At 48.1% G+C, this 21343-nt stretch overlaps 2 protein-coding genes across 6 annotated transcripts in view; one reads left to right on the top strand and one right to left on the bottom strand.

Moving 5' to 3' along the window:
* Window positions 1-21343, top strand: part of LOC148144965 (uncharacterized) — a 104458-nt gene that overhangs the window by 20824 nt on the left and 62291 nt on the right. The window lies entirely within an intron of this gene.
* Window positions 1-21343, bottom strand: part of LOC148144967 (uncharacterized) — a 136223-nt gene that overhangs the window by 85918 nt on the left and 28962 nt on the right. For 2 of the 5 annotated variants that reach the window (XM_087975635.1, XM_087975632.1), the window contains exon 2: window positions 377-2380. In XM_087975635.1, coding sequence (XP_087831761.1) covers window positions 1342-1974 — 633 coding nt within the window. In that variant the 5' untranslated portion in view covers window positions 1975-2380 and the 3' untranslated portion in view covers window positions 377-1341. Of the gene's footprint in view, window positions 1-376; window positions 2381-7958; window positions 8141-13120; window positions 13219-21343 lie in introns of those variants that run through there. The other 3 variants (XM_087975633.1, XM_087975634.1, XR_015751714.1) reach the window with 3 other exon arrangements.

Genomic DNA, 21343 nt, shown 5'->3' with positions numbered 1-21343 from the left:
TTTGTATAACTGACTTAGACGCAGGCATAGTGTTGTTTAGAAGGCATACGGTGTGTTAGGTTTCATTCGTAGAGGGATTGAGTTCCGGAACTGCAAATATCATGCTGCAACTACACAAAACGGTGGTGTAGCCACACTAGGAATATTTGTACAGTTCTGGTCCCCATATTTCAGGAAGGATATGGGAAGCATTGGAAAAGGAGCAGAGAAGATTTACCAGATCGTTTCCTGGTCTGGATGGAGGGTCTTGTGAGGAAAGGCTGAGAGACTTGGGTCTGTTCTCATTGGAAAGAAGAAGGATAAGAGGGGATTTGATCGAGATATATAAGATGATCAGACAATTAGATAGGGTAGACAGTGAAAGACTCTTTCGCAGGATGGCAATGTCAGCTTGTAAGAGGGGGCATAACTACAAATTCAGGGGTGATAGATTTAAGACAGATGTAAGAGGCAAGTTCTTTATGCAGAGAATGGTAAGGGCGTGGAATGCCCTACCTGCTAAGGTAGTCAACTCAGCCACATTAGGGAGATTTAAACAATCCTTAGATAAGCGCGTGGTTGATTTTGGGATAGTGTCAGGGAACGAACAGAGAATAGTTCACAGCTCGGCGCAACATCAAGGGCCGAAGGGCCTGTTCTGCGCTGGATTGTTCTATGTTCTTTGTTCTATGTTCTAAACTTAGTGCAGGAGGCTGATCGAAATGAGCAGCTTTAAAACAAAAACCTCTTGGAGCTCAAAGCTTTCAATGAGAGTCTGAGCCCGGTGGTAAGTTCAAGTAACCTTTATTGCAACCCAACTTTGTTACAGCTTCAGATTCCCCCAGCAAAGAGGCAGGGAAAAAGTATCTGCCTTTTGAACACCTCAAGGTCAAAGTACACACACCACACCTCCCCTCCCCCTGCCACCACACTTCCCCTCCTCACCACGCTGTCTTTACTCTTGGCCAGCACCAAGTTGCCCCTTTGTAATCGGATCCTTGGTACAGCCGTAACCCGGAGGAAGTATTGCCTCACTCAGCAATTTCAACCCATACCTTGTGTCCAAGTAAGTTTCTCCCCGCTCATTTGCCAGGAAGGGGCAGTGTAGAGTCAACCAGACTGCTGTGGGTCTGGAGTCACGTGTAGGCCAGACCGGGTAAAGGATGCAGCTGGGACGATTGAGTGAATCCTTTCCCACAACAGCGGTTCCCTTCCCTAACAAGGGAGGGAGGGAATCAGATGGGGGCTTTCTCCCCCGCACCACCCCGTCCCTCTGCCATCTGTCGTGGCGGGATTCGAACCCGGGAGTCCCCGGAACCGGGCTGATAGTCCAATTGATAATGGCACTCGGCCGTCACTCCTTCAATCCCCCGGCGATGGCACGTGAACTCGCTGGTGCTTCCGCAGGAGGGAGGAGCGGATGAAGCCCTTCCCGCACTGAGAGCAGGTGAATGGCCTCTCCCTGGTATGTACCCGCTGGTGCCTCAGCAGGTGGGAGGATGTGCTGAAGCCCTTCCCACACTCGGGGCAGCTGAAGGGCCTCTCCCCCGTGTGGATCCGCTGGTGGGTCTGGAGGTAGGAGGAGTAGGTGAAGCCCTTCCCGCACTGAGTGCAGGTGAACGGCCTCTCCCCGGTGTGGACCCGCTGGTGCCTCAGCAGGAAGGAAGATGTGCTGAAGGCCTTCCCGCACTCGGGGCAGCTGAAGGGCCTCTCCCCCGTGTGGACCCCCTGGTGGGTCTGGAGGTAGGAGGAGTAGGTGAAGCCCTTCCCACACTGAGAGCAGGTGAACGGCCTCTCCCCGGTGTGGACCCGCCGGTGGGTCTGGAGGTAGGAGGATGTGCTGAAGGCCTTCCCGCAGTCGGTGCAGGGGAATGGCCTCTCCCCGGTGTGACTGCGCCGATGAATCTCCAGGGCAGACGGGAAACGGAAGCCTTTCCCGCAGTCGCCACACTTCCACGGTTCCTTCACAGGGCGGGATTTCTCAGGTTTCTCCATGGCCACAGCTTCAGCTGCTCACAAACACGTGCAGAGCCCCTCCCTGCCGTGAAATCCCCTTTCCAGGCCGTATTACTGTTTCTGGCTCCACGCACAGTTCGTGCAACAGTGGGGTCTCTCGTCCAGTCCCACTGATGCGGAAAACGTCCTCAAACAGGAACCAAAAAGCGTTGATCCCTCTCACAGAAATCACAGTCAAAAATCGTTGTGTTCCCGATGGATTGAGTGACTGTCAGACATTGACATCAAAGTGAGGACTGCAGACGCTGGAGAGTCAGTTGAAAAATGTGGCGCTGAAAAAGTACACCAGGTCAGGCAGCATCCGAGGAGCAGGAGAGTCAATGTTTCGGGCATAAGCCCTTCATCTGTTGATTTTGAAACTTCAGTCTTCAGATTTTCAAATACTCTGCAAAAAGAGATTACAAAAGTCATCACTATCAGTTGTTGTTCCACAAAATTGAAAGCACCATCCCACTCTGTTCTCACTCCGCTCTAACTAATTCTCCTGAAGGTGCTGATTCAGGATCTTAGAGGGGCAGAAAAAGCAAAAACATCAAGACTGACATCTCTCCGAATTTTGGATACCTCCACCTGAAAGTTAATATCTTTCACAACACTGGGATCCTGCTGAGAGTGAGCAGGTCTGATTTTGGGAAGCAAAAATAAAAGTATCAAGTCAGGGTGAACCTGCAATGCAGCTTCTTGAGGAAGGACCAGACACAAAATGGTTAATGACCCCGAGAAGGTGGGAGCAAAATGAGACATCAAGGCATTAACACCAACACACTTCAGTCAAACTCATCTGCTCCCAGTCAGGGCAAAACATGCTCTGAAAGTCCAGGCTTCACAACCACACTTCTGCTTCCACTGAAGACAATGAGAGTCACACAGCGCAGAAACAGACCCTTTGGCCCAACCTGCCCAAGGTCACCCAAGGCTGGAATCGAACCTGGGACCCTGGTGCTGTGAGGTAGCAGTGCTAACCACTGAGCCACTGTGCCGCCCTAGGCTGTCAAAAATGCATGAGGACCTTGCGGGATCTGATTGGTTGTTACTATGTGATCATGCTCAATGTCTGACTCTAAACAATGGACATAAGTTCTATCCAAACTCTAAAAGTCGGCAGATTATTTTAGCACTCTAGGAGTACTCATCGGTGGCTCAGAGGTTAGCACTGCTGCCTCACAGCACCAGGGTCCCAGGTTCGATTCCAGCCTTGGGGGGCTGGCTGTGTGGAGTTTGCACATTCTCCCCATGTCTGCGTGGGTTTCCTCCCACAATCCAAAGATGTGCAGATGTGGTGAATTGGCCATGCTAAACTTCCCATAATGTTAGGTGCATTAGTCAGAGGGAGATGGGTCTGGGTGGGCTACTCTTCAGAGGATCGGTGTGGACTGGTTGGGCCAAAGGGCCTGTTTCCACATTGTTGGGAATCTAATCTAATCTCATCCTTCTGGGCTGATCAGAGTCTACCGTCCGGGCCATATCAAAGAATAAACTATTGCTTGTATGATTGACAAAGTCACTTCCAGGTATGTTTATTGACCAATCCCAGAAATCCGAACATCCAGACAGCAGTCCAGATCAGAACAACCAGATAGGAAATGGTTAATGTCCCCAGGATGTGGGGAGCAAAATAAGACACCAAGGCGTTAACACCAACACCAGGGAAAAACTGAACATACAGATGTGACAAACATTCGTAGCAAGCCAGAATCACAGATGTACAGCATAGAAACAGTCCCTTCAGTCCATGCTGACCAGATATCCTAAATCAATCTCGTCCCATTTGCCAGCACTTGGCCCATGTCCCTCTAAATGTTTCCCAACATATACCCATCCAGATACCTTTTTGTGAGAGACGATTTCGGTACAAATAGTTAAGATGTGCATGACCTCAGAGTCTAAGGGGAATAGAGCCGTGGGGGTAGGGTAAAACATGCTTCTCTATAATAAAGGACGAGACAGAGTAGAAAAACAAGTCCTTGATTGATAAGACCACTAACTCTGACAGAGAAGAATAAGTCCTTGACTGATAAGACTGCAGGCTAGAAAAACAACTAGGGAGACATATACTGCAGACTTTGTGATAAGGATCCAGAATGGAAAAATAATGAATGTTCAGAATGTGAACCTCGTGACTCTTTAGAGCTATAGAAGGGAGGAGCTCGAACTGTATTTAATTGAAAACTTTGTTAGCCTGGCGCGCCTTTTTTTTTCTCAAGGGTGCCCAACTCTGCAGACTTGTTAACAAAACTTTGTTTTCCTGAATTTGTCTAGAGCGATTATTGAGAAGCGATTTTCGTTTCTAACAAACTTGGGGGCTCGTCCGATCAACACTCCGGCCGCGAGGGGGGGCTGAGGAAGGACATCGGAGAAGGTGCACCCTGCCGAGTTCGGCAGTCCCTGATTCCTTGCTTGTCGCCCCGCGCGGCTTGAGCGAGTGATATCCGGAAGGCTCAGGAGAACAAAGGAGGGGTGTGGCCGAGGCAGTGGGGACGGTTAACGATCGAGTAATTTCGGTGCACCGAACCCAGGTAAGAACAGACTTGCGGGAACCGTCTTTCTGGAGGACTGGGGACCTGCGGAGTGCCTGTAGATTTTTCTACAGAGACGTGGGACTCAGGAATCTGGAGACCGGGGCTCGTCTGTGCGGGATTTTGCAGAGACCGTGTTTGCGGAGGAACGTGGACCTACGGGGTGCCTGTGATCTGTTTCACAGAGACGTAGGACACAGGAATCCAAAGACCGGGGGTGCCTGCAAAGGGACCTGGGCGATCACGGGACTGAAGGTCCGGGAATTGGCTAAATAGTGATAGATTATCACGGGATAATACAGAAATCTCCGATTTTACAAAGTCCTCGGCAATGGGAAATAAGGGATCCAAGGCGAATAAGGGAAAGGTAGGCTTGAGCGTAGACAATGAAAAATACCCCGGGGTACCTGACGATAGTCCGTTAGGAATAATGTTAAATAATTGGGATCAGGGTAGGAGAAAAGGAAAATCTAGAAAGAAGATGGTGAGATCCTGTCAAACGTGGTCCCAAACACCTATTCAGGGAGACTCAGTGTGGTGGCCTAAATTCGGCACTGATGAAGACTGGGTCCGGCAAGCTCTAATTTTATATGTCAATTCGAAACCTAGTGTTACTCGGGGGCAAAGTGATTACGCCCTTTGTTGGCTGCCAGTCACACTATCTTGCAAAATGAAGGTAACCAATGAAGACTCGAAAGGGCAGAAAGAATGGGAACCTTTAGATCACTTACCGCCGCCCTACGTGACCCCGTCGGCCCCGCAAAATGGTCCTTCGGGTGGCGACGATTCAGGGGAAGGGGAAGAAAGCGGGGAGGAACCACCAGGTGCCTCAGGAGTACAGACTAGATCTCAAGCTGAAAAGAGTCACAGACGGAACTCTGTCCCGATTGCAAGAATGAATCCACTCCGGGAAGTGCCCATGGGAGGCGCGGAAGGAGGGACGGGATATGTGAACGTCCCCTTAACGAGTACTGAAGTACGGAATTACAAGAGGGAGATGAAGGGCCTACTGGAGGACCCCATGGGCCTGGCTGAACAATTAGATCAGTTCCTGGGGCCAAATACTTACACGTGGGATGAGATGTATTCCATCATGGGAACATTGTTCTCTAGCCAGGAGCGACAGATGATACGACAAGCTGCGCTGTTGGTCTGGGAGAGAGAGGGAGGAGCAGGAGGGGAGCAGAAATTTCCCCTCACCGACCCCGAGTGGGATAAGCAAACGGAAGAAGGAAGACGCAACATGAGGGATATGCGGGAATATTGGATAAAAGGAATAAGGCAGGCAGCCCCGAAGGGGCACAATTTTACCAAGGCCTTTGGGAATCATCAAAACCCGGAAGAAACCCCTACAGACTTCCTAGACAGGATTAGGAAGAACTTGCAGCAGTTCGCTGGGGTGGACCCTGAGACGGAAGTGGGACAGCAACTCATACGGGTAGAGTTTGTGTCAAAAGCCTGGCCGGACATACGAAAGAAGTTAGAGAAAATGGATGATTGGGATAGTAAACCTCTGAGTGAACTACTACGGGAGGCGCAAAAGGTGTTTGTGAGAAGGGACGATGAGAAGCAAAAGAAGGCGACAAAGATAATGATGCAGACGGTGCAACAAGTGACAGCTGGAAGGAGGGAAAAGGGGGAGCCGTGGCAGGAACCGGAAAGGGGAGAGTCGTGGCAAGAGCAGAGGAAAAGAGGACCGGGGCCGGAACAAAGGAAGGGTGGAGGAACTCGAGGCCGCGACAGGGAAACAAAGAGGATACTCAGATATTACTACTGTAATGAAGAGGGACATTTTAAGCGAGAGTGCCCCCGCTACAAGCGGGAAGTGCGGTCGTACGCCCTGATGGAGGAAGATTAGGGAGGTCGGGGGTTCCTACCCTTGGGGCAAAAGGACTATCGACAGGAACCCCTGGTAAACTTGAAAGTAGGGCCCCAAGAGTCGGAGATCACATTTATGGTGGACTCGGGAGCCGAAAGATCAAGTATAATCCAAATACCCCCCGGCGCCCGAGCAGGAAGAACAGTTATGTGGGTATCTGGCATTGGAGGAAAGACATTGCAAGTCCCAGTGGTGGAGGACGTGGAAATTGGGTATGAAAACAGAACTACTAAACGAGACCTCCTTCTACTGCCATCGGCGGGGTTTAATTTGTTAGGAAGAGACTTGCAGGTCAAACTAGGGATCGGAACGGTACCAAGTAACGGGGAAATGGTGGTACGGTTGTTCGCCCTCACCGAAGAAGATGATCAACAAATAGACCAGGGAGTTTGGTACCGGGAGGGGAACAGAGGGGGTCTAAACATCAAACCTCTCCAAATCACCATGTTACCAGGAAAAGGCCCGGTAAGAAGGAAACAGTATCCGATTGCTATGGAAGGACGGGAAGGGTTACAACCTGTGATAGAAAGATTAATCACAGATGGACTACTGGAGGAATGTATGTCCCCTTTCAATACTCCAATACTCCCTGTGAGAAAGCCGGATGGGACATATAGGCTGGTGCAAGACCTGCGGGGGTTGAATGAAGTAGTCCAGGCTAGATACCCGGTGGTACCCAATCCCTACACGTTAATGAGTAAAATTCCCCCCGAACATGAATGGTTCAGCGTAATAGATCTGAAGGATGCCTTCTGGAGTTGCCCCCTTGACGAAGAAAGTCGGAACCTTTTTGCATTTGAATGGGAGAATCCCTTCACAGGACGAAAGCGACAGTTGAGATGGACCGTCTTGCCGCAGGGATTCACGGAGTCACCCAACTTGTTTGGACAAATACTGGAGCAGATCTTAGGAGGATTTCGGTGTAACGCGGAGAATCAATTGCTCCAATATGTCGATGATCTCTTACTCTCAGGACCGAGAGAAGAGGAAGTACGAGCAGACACCGTTGCCCTGCTGAACTTCCTGGGGAAACAGGGCCTACTCGTCTCCAGGACAAAACTCCAGTTTGTGGAGCAAGAAGAAAGATATCTGGGCCATCAGGTTAGTAAGGGGCATCGCCGTATCACGCCAGAACGAATATCGGGGATTACGGGTATGCCAATACCCAGGACGAAGAAGGAAATCAGACAGTTCCTGGGGCTAGTAGGGTATTGCCGGATATGGATTGAAAGTTACACCACTCTAGTAAAGTTTTTGTACGACAAACTGGGACAAGAAGAACAAAAACTGGACTGGTCAGATGAGGAGCAGCAGCAATTTAATATTATTAAAAGTAAACTGATCCGAGCTCCGGTATTGGCTTTACCCACCCTGAAGGAACCGTTCCAGTTATATGTCAATAGCGCTGGCGGAATTGCCCAGGGTGTGCTTACCCAGCTGCGGGCAGGGAAACGTCAGCCGGTTGCATTTTTGTCAAAAATGTTAGACCCTGTGTCACGTGGATAGCCGACCTGTATCCAGGCAGTGGCAGCTACGGCAATGTTAGTAGAAGAGGCCCGGAAACTTACCTTTGGAGGAAGAATCACAATATACTCCCCACATTCGGTTAGTACCATACTGGCTCAAAAGGCTCACCGCTGGTTAACAGACTCTCGCATCCTGAAGTATGAGACGATTTTGATGACCGGAGACGATCTCAATTTTGCAAAAGATCTCAGTTGCAACCCTGCCCAGTTTCTATACGGACGTCCTGCAGATGGGGAACAGGAGCATGATTGTGTGGAATTTGTAGACTTACAGACCAAAAGCCGAGAGGACCTGCAAGAGGCTCCGCTGGGTGAGGGACAGGAACTGTACATCGACGGGTCCTCCCGCTGCATAAATGGGGTACGGTACAGTGGCTATGCGGTCGTAGATGGCGCAACGAAACGGACGATCGAGTCCGGACGACTGCCCGGGAAGTGGTCAGCCCAATCCTGTGAGTTGTACGCCCTCCAGAGGGCCCTGAAGTTGTTGGAGGGGAAAGTGGGGACCATATATACTGACTCAAAGTATGTATACGGAATTGTTCATACTTTCGGGAAAATCTGGAAAGAGCGAGGATTGATAACTTCCCGGGGAAAAGAATTAGCTCACGAACAAATGATCAGCCTAACGTTGGAAGCCCTGGCATTGCCTACAGAACTCGCAGTAGTCCATGTACCCGGTCACCAGAAGGGGTCGACACCGGAAGCGGTGGGAAACCGGCTGGAAGATGAGGAAGCCAAGCGGGCAGCGGTCGAAAAATCCGTCCAATTATTAACATTAATACCGTTGAGGGAAGGGCTCGCTAAACAACCCGTCTTCACCCAGGGGGAGATTGATAAAATGGATCAATTGGGTGCCCGGCTAGAAACTAACGGGAAGTGGACGGTTCCTGATGGGAGACAAGTACTAAATAAACAGATCATCCGGAGTATTCTGCACCGATTACACCATCAGACCCACTGGGGGGTGCAAGCCATGTGTGACACGATCCTGAGAGACTATGTATGTAGGGGGATATACACGTTAGCCCAACAAGAAGTAGTCGGATGCCCCACTTGCCGGCGAATTAACAAGAAAGCCATGCGTTCTATGCCAGCTGGTGGTCAACCCCTCGCAATTAGGCCATTCCAGAGGATCCAAATTGACTTTACAGACTTACCCCCAGTACAGAGATGGAAGTATCTGCTAGTAATAGTAGACCATTTCACTCACTGGGTAGAGGCTTTCCCAACCGCCAAAGCCGATGCACCAACCGTGGCCCGTCTATTGTTAGAGAACATAATCCCGAGATATGGCATGATGGAATCTATAGACTCAGACTGCGGGACACATTTTGTTTCTAGGCTACACCATTTGATCTGTACTGCCCTGGGTATCCAATGGAAATTCCATGCACCCTGGCATCCCCAGAGCTCGGGTCGAGTGGAGAGAATGAATGGCACACTCAAGACCCAATTGACTAAGCTGATGTTAGAAACTAAGTTACCATGGCCAAAGTGCCTTCCCATTGCCCTATTGAGAATACGTACAGCACCTCGCCGGGATATCGGGGTCTCCCCCTATGAGATGCTGTTCGGATTACCATATTGGAGTAAGGTTGATGGGTGTCCCACTCTACAAGGGGGAGATGTATTTGTCAGAGACTATTTACTGGGCTTATCCCGTTCTTTTGCAGAACTCCGGAGGAAGGGTCTCCTGGCTCAAACTCCGCCGCTCGACTTCCTCTTACATAAGGTGGAGCCCGGAGATTGGGTACTTGTAAAGACCTGGAGGGCCGAAAAGCTCCAGCCGCAGTGGGAAGGACCGTTCCTGGTCCTGTTAACAACTGAAGCTGCTGTTCGGACGAAAGAAAAAGGGTGGGCCCACGCATCGAGGATAAAGGGGCCTATTCCGCCAGAAGGAGGGAGCACTTGGACATGCGGGCCAGGGGACAAGCCATTGGTGGTAAAGCTGAAAAGACAGCGACAATGAACTCTACCTGGACTGTATTGGTGGGGATATTGATCGGTTTACTCCTGTATGTGGGGGAGGGCGAGAGGAGATGTGACAAATGTCGGACTACGGTGAGACTTGGGAGTCAGATCGACTCGGGGTCATTTGTGTCTCACTCCCATGTGAACGATCGGTGTTACGATGTGAATGCACGGCAAGAATGTTGGGAGGATGGAAAACCCTATTATCAGGTGTATAATAAAGGGTACGGTGGCAAAGTCCATGGATGCCCTAACAATGACCGCTGGGTGTGTGTTAACAAAGATGGGCAGTGGGGCCGACCCTCCGTGTTGCTCAGAGAGCAGGTTGACAGAGTCAAGGTGACCAGAGTTCAGAACACTGAACGGGAGTTAGAGAAAGAGAACGACCGTCAGAGAACGGTCGTTGTCTCTAAAGTGCTGTCTATATACAAAGAGGTAGAAGAGCAGATTGAGCTCCCTGATGTAACACAAAACCTGTTTATTGATCTCACCTCTTGGATTGCCACTGTTTTAAATGTTAGCAATTGCTGGGTTTGTGGGGGGCCACATATGTCAGAACAATGGCCGTGGACTGGGCAAAGCTTAGACATATGGGAATTGCTTCAATACAATTGGACACATGTCAACGAAAGGAAAAGCCAGGGGTGGAGACTGACAAATAGCCCTGAGGGCCAGTTATGTGTTGAAGGCAAGGGGACCGTGGAGGTAGGAATTAGTCCCTGTCAGAGTGTATTGAATGCCACCACACAAGTATGGTGGCCTGAGAATATTGCTTGGTACATTGCAAACCGAGATCAAAATTGCATTCGGTTACGTTCTGATTCCTCCTCTTACGAGCTAAGTGCTGACCCTTCCGATGGCATGAAAAGAGTGTGGAGCGGTGGTTGTCAGGGGAATCAATGCTGGAATAATCCTGTCCAGACTCTGCCACGGGGCCAACAATCCGAATACTGGAATTGCAGTGGTCCTGGTCCTTATGAGGGCGTCCCTGGGGTAAAGGAGTTGTGGGATGACGTTGTGAGGCAGGGAGGGCCTGCTCCAGATGGCCTATTTTGGATATGCGGTAATCAGGCATATTCCAAACTGCCCATGGGATGGGCTGGAGTATGCTTCCTGGGTCTAATAAGACCTGAATTCTTCCTATTACCCCGGGAGGAAGGCGATGATTTGGGAGTTAAACTCTTTGACTCCCTGCGTAGGTCGCCAAGGGATATCCAAGTCGGTGATTGGGGGGGATGAGTGGCCACCGGCCCGTATTATTGAATACTACGGGCCTGCTACGTGGGCACAGGATGGATCATGGGGATACCGTACTCCTATCTATATGTTAAACCGAATTATCAGGCTCCAAGCAGTCGTAGAGGTCATTACTAATCAGACCGCCCTGGCCCTGGAGTTGCTGGCTCAGCAGCAGGATCAGATGAGGGCTGCTATATACCAAAACCGGCTTGCCTTGGATTATCTGTTGGCCTCGGAAGGGGGCGTGTGCGGGAAGTTTAACCTGACTAACTGCTGTCTGAAAATTGACGATAATGGTAAAGCGGTTTTGAAGATTACCAATAAAATTCGGAAACTGGCCCATGTGCCGGTTCAATCCTGGCGTCCTCTTGGTGGCATCGGATGGTGGGATGGTCTCCTAGGTGGTAGTTGGTGGCGCACGGCGTTACTGGTGGCTGGGGGGGGCGTAATGCTTCTACTCATCTTACCCTGCCTGACCCCCTGTGTTCAATCTTTAATCCAGAAAAATATTTCCCAACTCCAGGCAGTGGCGGTACCCCAACATGGAACGCAGGAACTGAAGGTGCTGTTGCTGCGAAAGACCAAGGATTTCCCGGGCCCCTGATGGGAGGACGCTTATCTTTGTCAAGCACATCTTAAAAACAGAAAGGGTGGAATTATGAGAGACGATTTCGGTACAAATAGTTAAGATGTGCATGACCTCAGAGTCTAAGGGGAATAGAGCCGTGGGGGTAGGGTAAAACATGCTTCTCTATAATAAAGGACGAGACAGAGTAGAAAAACAAGTCCTTGATTGATAAGACCACTAACTCTGACAGAGAAGAATAAGTCCTTGACTGATAAGACTGCAGGCTAGAAAAACAACTAGGGAGACATATACTGCAGTCTTTGTGATAAGGGTCCAGAATGGAAAAATAATGAATGTTCAGAATGTGAACCTCGTGACTCTTTAGAGCTATAGAAGGAAGGAGCTTGAACTGTATTTAATCGAAAACTTTGTTAGCCTGGCGCGCCTTTTTTTTTCTCAAGGGTGCCCAACTCTGCAGACTTGTTAATAAAACTTTGTTTTCCTGAATTTGTCTAGAGCGATTATTGAGAAGCGATTTTCGTTTCTAACACTTTTAAAAGGTTGTAATTGTACCAGCAGCCACCTCTTCCTCTGGCAGCTCATTCTTTACACACACCACCCTCTGTGTATAGGAGTTGCCCTTTAGGTTTCTTTTAAATCTCACCCTAAACCTATGAGCAATCCCAGATCAAAGATCTTGTCTATTTACCCTCGCCATGCCCCACATTATTTTATACAAGGTTGTAGGGTCACCCCTGTGGGATATAGTTAAAGCAGTGTTAGTATGCACATTTTAGTATAGCTAAAATGTGCATACATGAAATGTGCCTGCAAACAATGGTAGATGTTACAGATCAAACAGATAAGATGCTGTGAGGGGAGGGGGTGTAGGTTAAGTTAGACATGCTCATACTAACAGTTATAAGCATCTGTTTGCTGCTTCTGCAAAAACAAAAAAAAACACAATCAAGGAGGTCAGAAGGCTCAGCGTCGGCGAAAAATGGGAGGAAATGTTGCTTTCGCAAACAAGGAAGCAGCTGGCGGTGAAAGAGGATATACGCGAACACTTTGTTCACGCACAAGGCTGAATAAGGCAAGAAATAGACAAGAGTAATGGACACCACCGGGAAAGAATGGAGGGACAAACCGATCTTTTGAGGATCAGCTTGGAACATCAAGGCGGGGGAAATGGGAATGAGGGAAAGAAGCTGAATGTGCTGGAGCAAGGTGGAGGAAGGACAGAGGATGCAAAACCGGCTTGAAGCTGCAATGAGGAATATTGCATGTGCTGTACTTGTACCTGTTGCAGTTACTGGTGGGAATCGGGTGCATTTTAAAACATCAAAACAGGAGATATCCAGCCCTCCCCCTTCCCAATCTCTATCCTTCAGTCCCTCCTCACCCGGGTAACTAAGACACATACCTGAGTTTGCGGAGGCTGCTCCCTCCCTGCATTCACTCCAGTTGCTACAAGTGACCAATTTCCCCTCCTCCCATCTCTGCCTCCCTCCCAGGATGAAGAGTCGGCCAAGGGGCGGGAGATTCATTTTGACACTGACAGGGCAACTTCCGCCTTGTGACGTCACAAAAGAACGAGGGACGGGGCGAGGAAAAGTGACGGCTTAGGGGGCGGGGCATGGCGAACAGCGGGATGCCGCACTGCGCATGCGCTGTTCCTGCAGCACACGGGGAGGAGGACACACTTTCCAAAAACACCGCTCCCTTCAGAGAATCCCCACAGTGTGGAAGCAGGCCACTCGGCCTCACCGACCCTCCCAAGGGTCACCCACCCACACCCATTCCCCTGCATTTATCCCTGAGTCATGCACCTTACCTGCATATTATGCCTAATTTAGCATGGCCAATCCACCCTAACCTACACGTCCCTGGGCATTTGGGTAATTTAGCACAGCCAATCCACCCTCACCTGTACATCCCTGGGCACTATGGGTAATTTAATTTGGCCAATCCACCCTAACCTGCACATCCCTGGGCACTATGGGTAATTTAGCATGGCTAATCCATCCTAACCTGCACATCCTTGGGCACTATGGGTAATTTAGCATGGCCAATCCACCCTAATTCAGCATGGCCAATCCACTTTTGATTAAAGTGGTGCTGGAAAAGCTCAGCAATTCAGGCAGCATCCGAGGAGCAGGAAAATCTTCCTTTTGGGCAAAAGCCCTTCATGAGGAAGAGGCGCAGAGTGCCTGCAGGGTTCAGATCCGAACTCTGCTGGTTTAAAGGTGGTCCGGAGTCTGTGTCGGATGAGTTGGTTACAGAGGCAGGCACCAAGGAAACAAACGTGGCTGTGGTAGCGAGTCTGTTTGAGGACATGGTCAAAGAGCTTCAGGGCAGAGGAAACGTGTTGGGAGTTGCAGTGGGAGAGGGATTCCTTGAGATTCTTGTAGAGAGAGGAGGAAAACTTCTTCAAGGCAGGCATCCTTGCAAACGGATTCACTGTAGGGTTAAAATCATCTTGGTAAAAACAAGGACTGCAGATACTAGAAACCAGATTCTAGAATCACACAACTCCAGGTTGTAGTCCAACAGGCTTCTTTGGAAGCAGTAACTTTTGGAGTGCTGCCTCTTCATCAGGTGGTTGTGGAGGATAAGATCCTAAGACACAATTTAGAGCAAAACAGTCCAGTGTCCTGCCACTGAAATGGTATATTGAACAAAGCTGGATTGTTCAGTCTTCCACCTTTTCAAATAGGTTACAGGTCTCATTACAATGCAAATCCCAGAACATCTTGTTGTCACCTTCTCAAGATAACAAGGTTTTATAGCAAAAGCTCAAGCCATGATTAAATGGCAGAGTGGACTCGATGGGCTGAATGGCCTTACTTCCGCTCCTATGTCTTATGGTCTTATCTCAGCTCAGACAATGCATTAAAGGTGTGAGGTCAGAGTCTGCCTGTATCCCAATCTGGAGTCAGACTGGTTCTGTTTCCAAAGTCGAATTTACAAACTATTACATGTATTGACTGCCTGCAGATTTTTCCTTTAGAAAATGCACATAGAATGTATCTGCAAATATACATCTCTTCCCCCCCCCCCCCCCCCCCACACCACACACACACACACACACAGACATAAACACACACGCACAAGTTTGTTGGGTGAAATTGTACCTGCAGAATTATGTCTTACTTTGCTCAAAAACTGCATGAATCCATGTAAGATTCTGTAAGTCAGTTTAACCATTGTGGCACAGAGTCTCACACAGGGGAGCTCACACCTTCAATACATTATCTGGGCTGACGCAACACCAATTGGTAAAGTTCACTTGAGGATTTAACTATTTTAAAAGGTTTTGTGATTTACATTTGAAAAAAGTGACACTATCATGGTCATTTGAACAGATGAGAGACTGAAACAATCCGTGTCCTTTTCAATATATAATTTCAGTTACATCACACTATAAACTGTTGCAATAAATTCTGTCTTACAATCTTATATTCCACAATCCCCTGATGAAGGAGCTGCACTCCGAAAGCTACTGCTTCCAATTAAACTTGTTGGACAGAATTCCTCAAGTAGGGCACCATAAGAATCCTGGGAGACAGCTATTTCCTGTTTACTTCACAATGAACAAACTTTAAGCACGATCGCCTATTTATTTCTCATTTAGTTTCATTTTTCTTGTTTAATTCCCTGCGATGATGTGGGAGAATTATTAGATTTGGGTCAGCCATTTTGTCACATATGAAAGCCTAGAAACCATTTTGAATGTCAGCTTAGTGCCTGCTTGCTAAAGTTTGTGTTTCCCAGGCTCAGCGGAGACGGTTGGCCTTGCAGCTGTGCTGCTTCCTGATAAACAAATTCTTCCCTGACATGGGGCTTTATTTCCATCCCCCACAGTTGGCGAGTCAGGCAGGAGGTACCCTGGTCCTGCCAGGTCACCGGCCGATATCCTTTGAGAGATGAAATATAGAGGGTGATTGCTGCTTTTGTTGTGTCCAAAATAAAGAGGAAAGCTGGCCAGGGACAAAAGTGCTGTTAGAAATGTTGATACAATTCTCCCTACTCAGCCACAAGATACCAGTGCGAGAACTCAACAGGGTCCTAGCGTCTGGACGTAATACTGCTGAGAGCACTTGTGCTTTACAAAGTTAGTAATAATGAATTTGCTTACCCCAGGGTTACGAGAGGTGAAACCCTATTTGAATGAATTTGGCATACAGGACACATTGGGCAACTATTAAAGACTCTGTTGTATTTCCCTGGGTTATGGACTCATGCAGAAACACAAACAACTTGTGTTGAAAAGTGTTCGATTTGCAAATGGAACAATGGAGAGGTATATAGAGTTTGCCCACTTGGTTAAGCAGCAATGTGTCACAGCCAGGATTTATGAGGCTCAACTCCCTAACTTGGGCTGCTCTGGAATGTGAGTGCCTCATTAGCCTTGGAAGGAAGGAAGGAATAAAGAAAAGCTGACAAACTGAGATATGAAGCAAGTTAGAAAATGTTACAGAGAGACACACACAGGCAGAAGTTTGCAGGAAAGTTAACACTTCATAATCTGGTTTCAATGCACATTAGCCTGGGTATGGTACTGATATCACAGGGGTCTCAAAAAGGGTACTCCCTCAATACTGAAGAAGGGCTAATGCCCGAAACGTCGATTCTCCTGTTCCCGAGATGCTGCCTGACCTGCTGCGCTTTTCCAGCAACACATTTCCATCTCTACTCCCTCAATACTCAAACCAAAACATGGGTGCCCCCTGCTGGACTGGTTTGTGTTCATTCTTTGCTGCTGCCTATTTCAGTTGATGATGTCCATTATTGTTAACACTCACAAACCTGGTGGCACCCAGATTTTCGGAAAGCAGCTAGGAAAAGATCTGAAGCGTGTTTAATTTGTAAACAAACAAGGTGCATATTCGAAGAGGGATCCCTGTGTTTGTTAACCACCTCCTTGCTTGGTCGGCCTTTTTAAATTGTCTACAACTTGCGTATATAGTATCACCTCGCGTACATTGTTATGAATATTGTCTAATAAGAGTAGATGTATTTAGTAGCTGAATCAAAACCATCCCAATGACTGAAACAGCTGACACTGGATTGTTGGACAAGTGGGAAATATTTGCAGTTAACCAAAGCACTTCAAAGTTTACAGTCACGGGTACGTCAAGCTGAAGAATTAGGACCGGGTCATATTGGAGCCTGCTTCCTCGGGCAGAGAGTTCCGCAGATACACTACTCTCTGGGAAAAGCAGCAGCCCTCACTTCCTCCTCCTCATCTCTGTCCTAAACCTACTCCCCCAAAGCTTGGGGCCTAGTCTCAGCCACCAGCAGAAGTGACTGGATAGGGTAGTGCTTCATCCTCTCAGTGCAATGAATTCCCACTTTCCACCAAAATCCCGGATGTACTCACTTAGTTGCTTGCTGTCTCACAAATGAAAGATTTCATTGTAACTTCTTCCGGTCCCAGGAAGGGCAAAGCATCTTTGAAAGCTGCTCTGAAAGCCCTGTCTTCACAACCACACTTCTGCTTTCACCGAAGACAGTTGGAGTCATACACCACACAAACAGATCCTTCAGCCCAACTCGTCTATGCCAACCATATATCTGGAATCAATCTATTCCACTTGCCAGCATGTGGCCCATATTCCTCAAAACCCTTCCTTTTCATGTACCCATCCAGATGCAGAGGGATGTGTGCCAAATGCTAGCAAATGGGACAAGATTAATTTTGGATATCTGGTCGGCATGGACGAGTTGTACCAAATGGGCTGTTCCCGTGCTGTATGACTCTAATCTTCTTCGGTGAAAGCAGAGGTGTGATTGTGAAGGCTGAAGTTTCAGAGCAGCTTTCAGAGATGTTTTGCCCTTAATGGGAGCAGAAGTTACAATGAAATCTTGCATTTGTGAGACAGCAACTGAGTGAGTAAGTAAGTACATCTGGGATTTTGATGGAAGGTGGGAATTTGTTGCACTGTGGGGATGAAGCCCTACCCTATCGAGTCATTTCTGCTGCTGGATGAGACCAGGCCTCAAGATTAGGAGCAGATTTAGGACCGAGATGAGGAGGAACTGCTTTTCCCAGAGAGTAGTGAATCTATGGAATTCTCTGACCACGGAAGCAGTAGAGGCATTTTCACTAAGAGAGACCTTGGAGTGCAGATTCATAGCTCCTTGAAAGTGGAGTCACAGGTCGATAGGATAGTGAAGATGGCGTTTGGTAAGCTTTCTTTTATTGGTCAGAGTATTGAGTACAGGAGTCGAGAGGTCATGTTGTGACTGTACAGGACATTGGTTAGGCCACTGTTGGAATATTGCGTGCAATTCTGGTCTCCTTCATATGCGAAAGATGTTGTGAAACTTGAAAGGGTTCAGAAAAGATGTACAAGGATGTTGCCAGGGTTGGAGGATCTGAGCTACAGGGAGAGACTGAATAGGCTGGGACTGTTTTCCCTGGAGCGTCAGAGGCTGAAGGGTGACCGTATAGAGGTTTATAAAATCATAAGGGGCATGGATAGGATAAATAGACAAAATCTTTTCCCTGGGGTGGGGGAGTCCAGAACTAGAGGGCATAGGTTTAGGGTGAGAAGGGAAAGATATGAAAGAGACCAAAGGGGCAACGTTTTCACACAGAGGCTGGTGTGTGTATGGAATGACCTGCCAGAGGAAGTTGTGGAGACTGGTGCAATTGCAACATTTAAGAGGCATTCGGATGGGTATATGAATAGGAAGGGTTTGGAGAGATATTGGGTGCTGGCAGGTGGGACAAGATTGGGTTGGGATATCTGGTCGGCATGGGATGGGTTGGACGAAAGGGTCTGTTTCCATGCTGTACATCGCTATGACTCTAAACTCAATACACAGTTGAATGGGTATTTGCAATGGTAGGGGAATGAAGGGTAGTTGGGACAATGCAGGGAGGAGGAGCTGAGTTGATGGATAGATCAGCCATGATTTTAATGAATGGTGGAGCAGGCTGGATGGGCCAAATGGCCGACTCCTGCTTCTTTTACTATGAAACTGTAACCCTGCATTTCCCATGGCTAACCCACCTAACCTACACGTCCCTGGACATTCTGGGCAATTTAGCATGGCCAATCCAAATCAAGGCCAGTCAGCAGTATAGTGATGTGGAAAATGAACATCAGAGAGTGATAGAAAGGGACAAGGGGAGTAAGTGTACCAGCAATCAAAACTGGATTTTAAAGGTCACAAAAATTGAAACTTAAAACAGTGTGTCTGAATGTGTGCTGCATTGTAACAAAAGTGAATGAGTTGACAGAACACATTGAAGAGAATAATTATGATCCGAGACTCCTTACAGAGACATGGCTTCAGGATGGCAAGGATTGGATCCTCAATATCAAGGGGATAGTCAGATGGGAAGCTCGGTAAAGATAGAGGGTTGGCACTGCTAATCAAAGCACTGATCACAGGGTAGTCTGGTGTCACCTCGGATTTCAGGTCCTGATTTCTCCGTCCTCTGTTGATCTCCCTGTTCCCTATTACCCCTTCTGGAACAATAAAACTTTCAGTAATCATGCCCCAACCCACAATCTCCCAGCCTGTCAACCATCCAGGCACAGAGTGTAGTCATAACAGGGAATTAAACAAGAAAAATGAAACAAAATTAGAAATAAATAGGTGCTTATGCTTAATGTTTGTTCATTCAGAAGTAAACCAGAAATAGGGCTCTCCCAGGATTCTCATGGTGCCCTACTTGGGGAATTTTGTCTCCCTTCCATCTAACTATTAGCACCCAGCTATGATTTACAACAATATTTACAACAGAAGTAAGGCACCTGTTCTCAAATAGGCAGAGATATACTGATGTCGATTTTAGTTTCTCTTTCGTGCAAACACACGCACACGTCCATGGGGGTGAATTTGTATGTGCAGGTTCGGGGGGATTGGCTATGCCAAATTACCCATAGTGCCCAGGCACGTGCAGGTTAGGGTGGATTGGCCATGCTGAATTATTTAGTGCCCAGGGATGTGCAGGTTAGACGGGGTAAATGTAGAGCAACAGGTGTAGGGGAATGGGTGTGGGTGGGTTAACCTTCAGAGGGTCGGTATGGAGACTTTAGGCCCAGTGGCCTGCTTCCACACGGAGGGTTCTCTGAAGGGAAGGGGTTTTGCAAACTGTGACTCACCTCTTGATATGTTGATGTCACAGCAGGGAAGTGGCCCTGTCCGTTTGAGAGAATCTCACTGTCTGGGCAACTCTTCATCCTGGGAGGGAGACAGAGATGGGGGGAGGGGAAATCTATTCACTTATAGCAACTGGAGTGAATGCAGGGAGGGAGGAGACTCCACAAACTCAGGTATGTGTCTTAGTTACCCGGGTGAGGAGGGACAGAGGGATCGACGTTGGGAAGGCGGGAGGAGTAGATAGCTGTTCTGTTTTGATGTTTAAAATGCACCGGATTTCCACCAGTAAGTGCAACAGGTACAAGTACAGCACATGCAATATTCCTCATTGCAGCTTCAAGCCGGTTTTGCATCCTCTGTTCTTCCTCCACCTTGCTCCAGCACATTCAGCTTCTTTCCCTCATTCCCATTTCCCCCCACCCTGATGTTCCAAGCTGACCCGCAAAAGATCCGTTTGTCCCTCCATTCTTTCCCGGTTGTCTTTTGTGAGTTTTGAAAACTTTCCCAGTCCTCTGAGGATTGGAGTTGGGAGATTACGTTGTGCACTCTCCAGGACATTTGTTTGGCTACTTTTGGAGTATTGTGTGCAGTTCTGGTCTCTCTGCTCGAGGAAGGATGTTGTGAAACCTGAAAGGATTCAGATAAGATTGACAAGGATGTTGTCAGGGTTTGAGCTGAACAGGGTGGAGCTGTTTTCTGTTGAGTTTTCAAAGGCTAAGGGTGACCCTACAACCGTTTATAAAATCATGAGAGGCATGGATAGGGGAAATAGAAAAGATCTTTTCCCTGGATGGGTTATAGGTTCAGGGTGAGGGTGAGATTTAAGAGGAACCTAAGGGGCAACTCCTATATTCAGAGGGTGCTGTATGTAAGGAATGAGCTGCCAGAGGAAATAGTGATGGCTGGTACAATTACAGCACTTAAAAGGCATCTGGATGGGTATATGAATAGGAAGGGTTTAGAGGACATTGGCCAAGTGCTGACAAATGGGACTGGATTAATTTAGAATACCTGGCTGGTACTGATGAGTTGGACCAAAGGGTCTGTTTCTGTGCTGTACATCTCTATGACTCTGGCTTTCCACTAACATTTGCCACGTCAATAGGTCCACTTTCTCTCTAATGTCGGTGTTAATGGCTTGACATCTCATTTTGCTCCCACCTTCCTGGGGACGTTAACCATTTCGTGTCTGGTTCTTCCTCAAGAAGCTGCATTCCCGATTCACCCAGAATTGACACATTTTATTTGCTTCCCAGAATCAGACCTGCTCCCTCTCAGCAGTATCCCAGTGTTGTGAAAGATATTAACTTTCAGGTGGAATTATCCAAAATGCAGAGAGAAGTCAGTCTTGACATTTTTGCTTTTTTGCCCCTGTAAGATCCTGAATCAGCACCTTCAGGAGAATTAGCTCGAGCGGAGTGAGAACAGAGGGGGAGAGAGAGTGGGATGGTGCTTTCAATTTTGTGGAAAAACAGAACACAAGAATATTCCATCGAAAGTAGAATTGCTTGTTCAGAATTTCTAC

The sequence above is a fragment of the Chiloscyllium plagiosum genome, unplaced genomic scaffold (assembly GCF_037043375.1).
Source record: "Chiloscyllium plagiosum isolate Xiang-an unplaced genomic scaffold, Cpla_swu_hap1 HiC_scaffold_27, whole genome shotgun sequence".
NCBI lineage: Eukaryota > Metazoa > Chordata > Chondrichthyes > Orectolobiformes > Hemiscylliidae > Chiloscyllium > Chiloscyllium plagiosum.
This window is presented reverse-complemented; position numbering and strand designations above follow the sequence as displayed.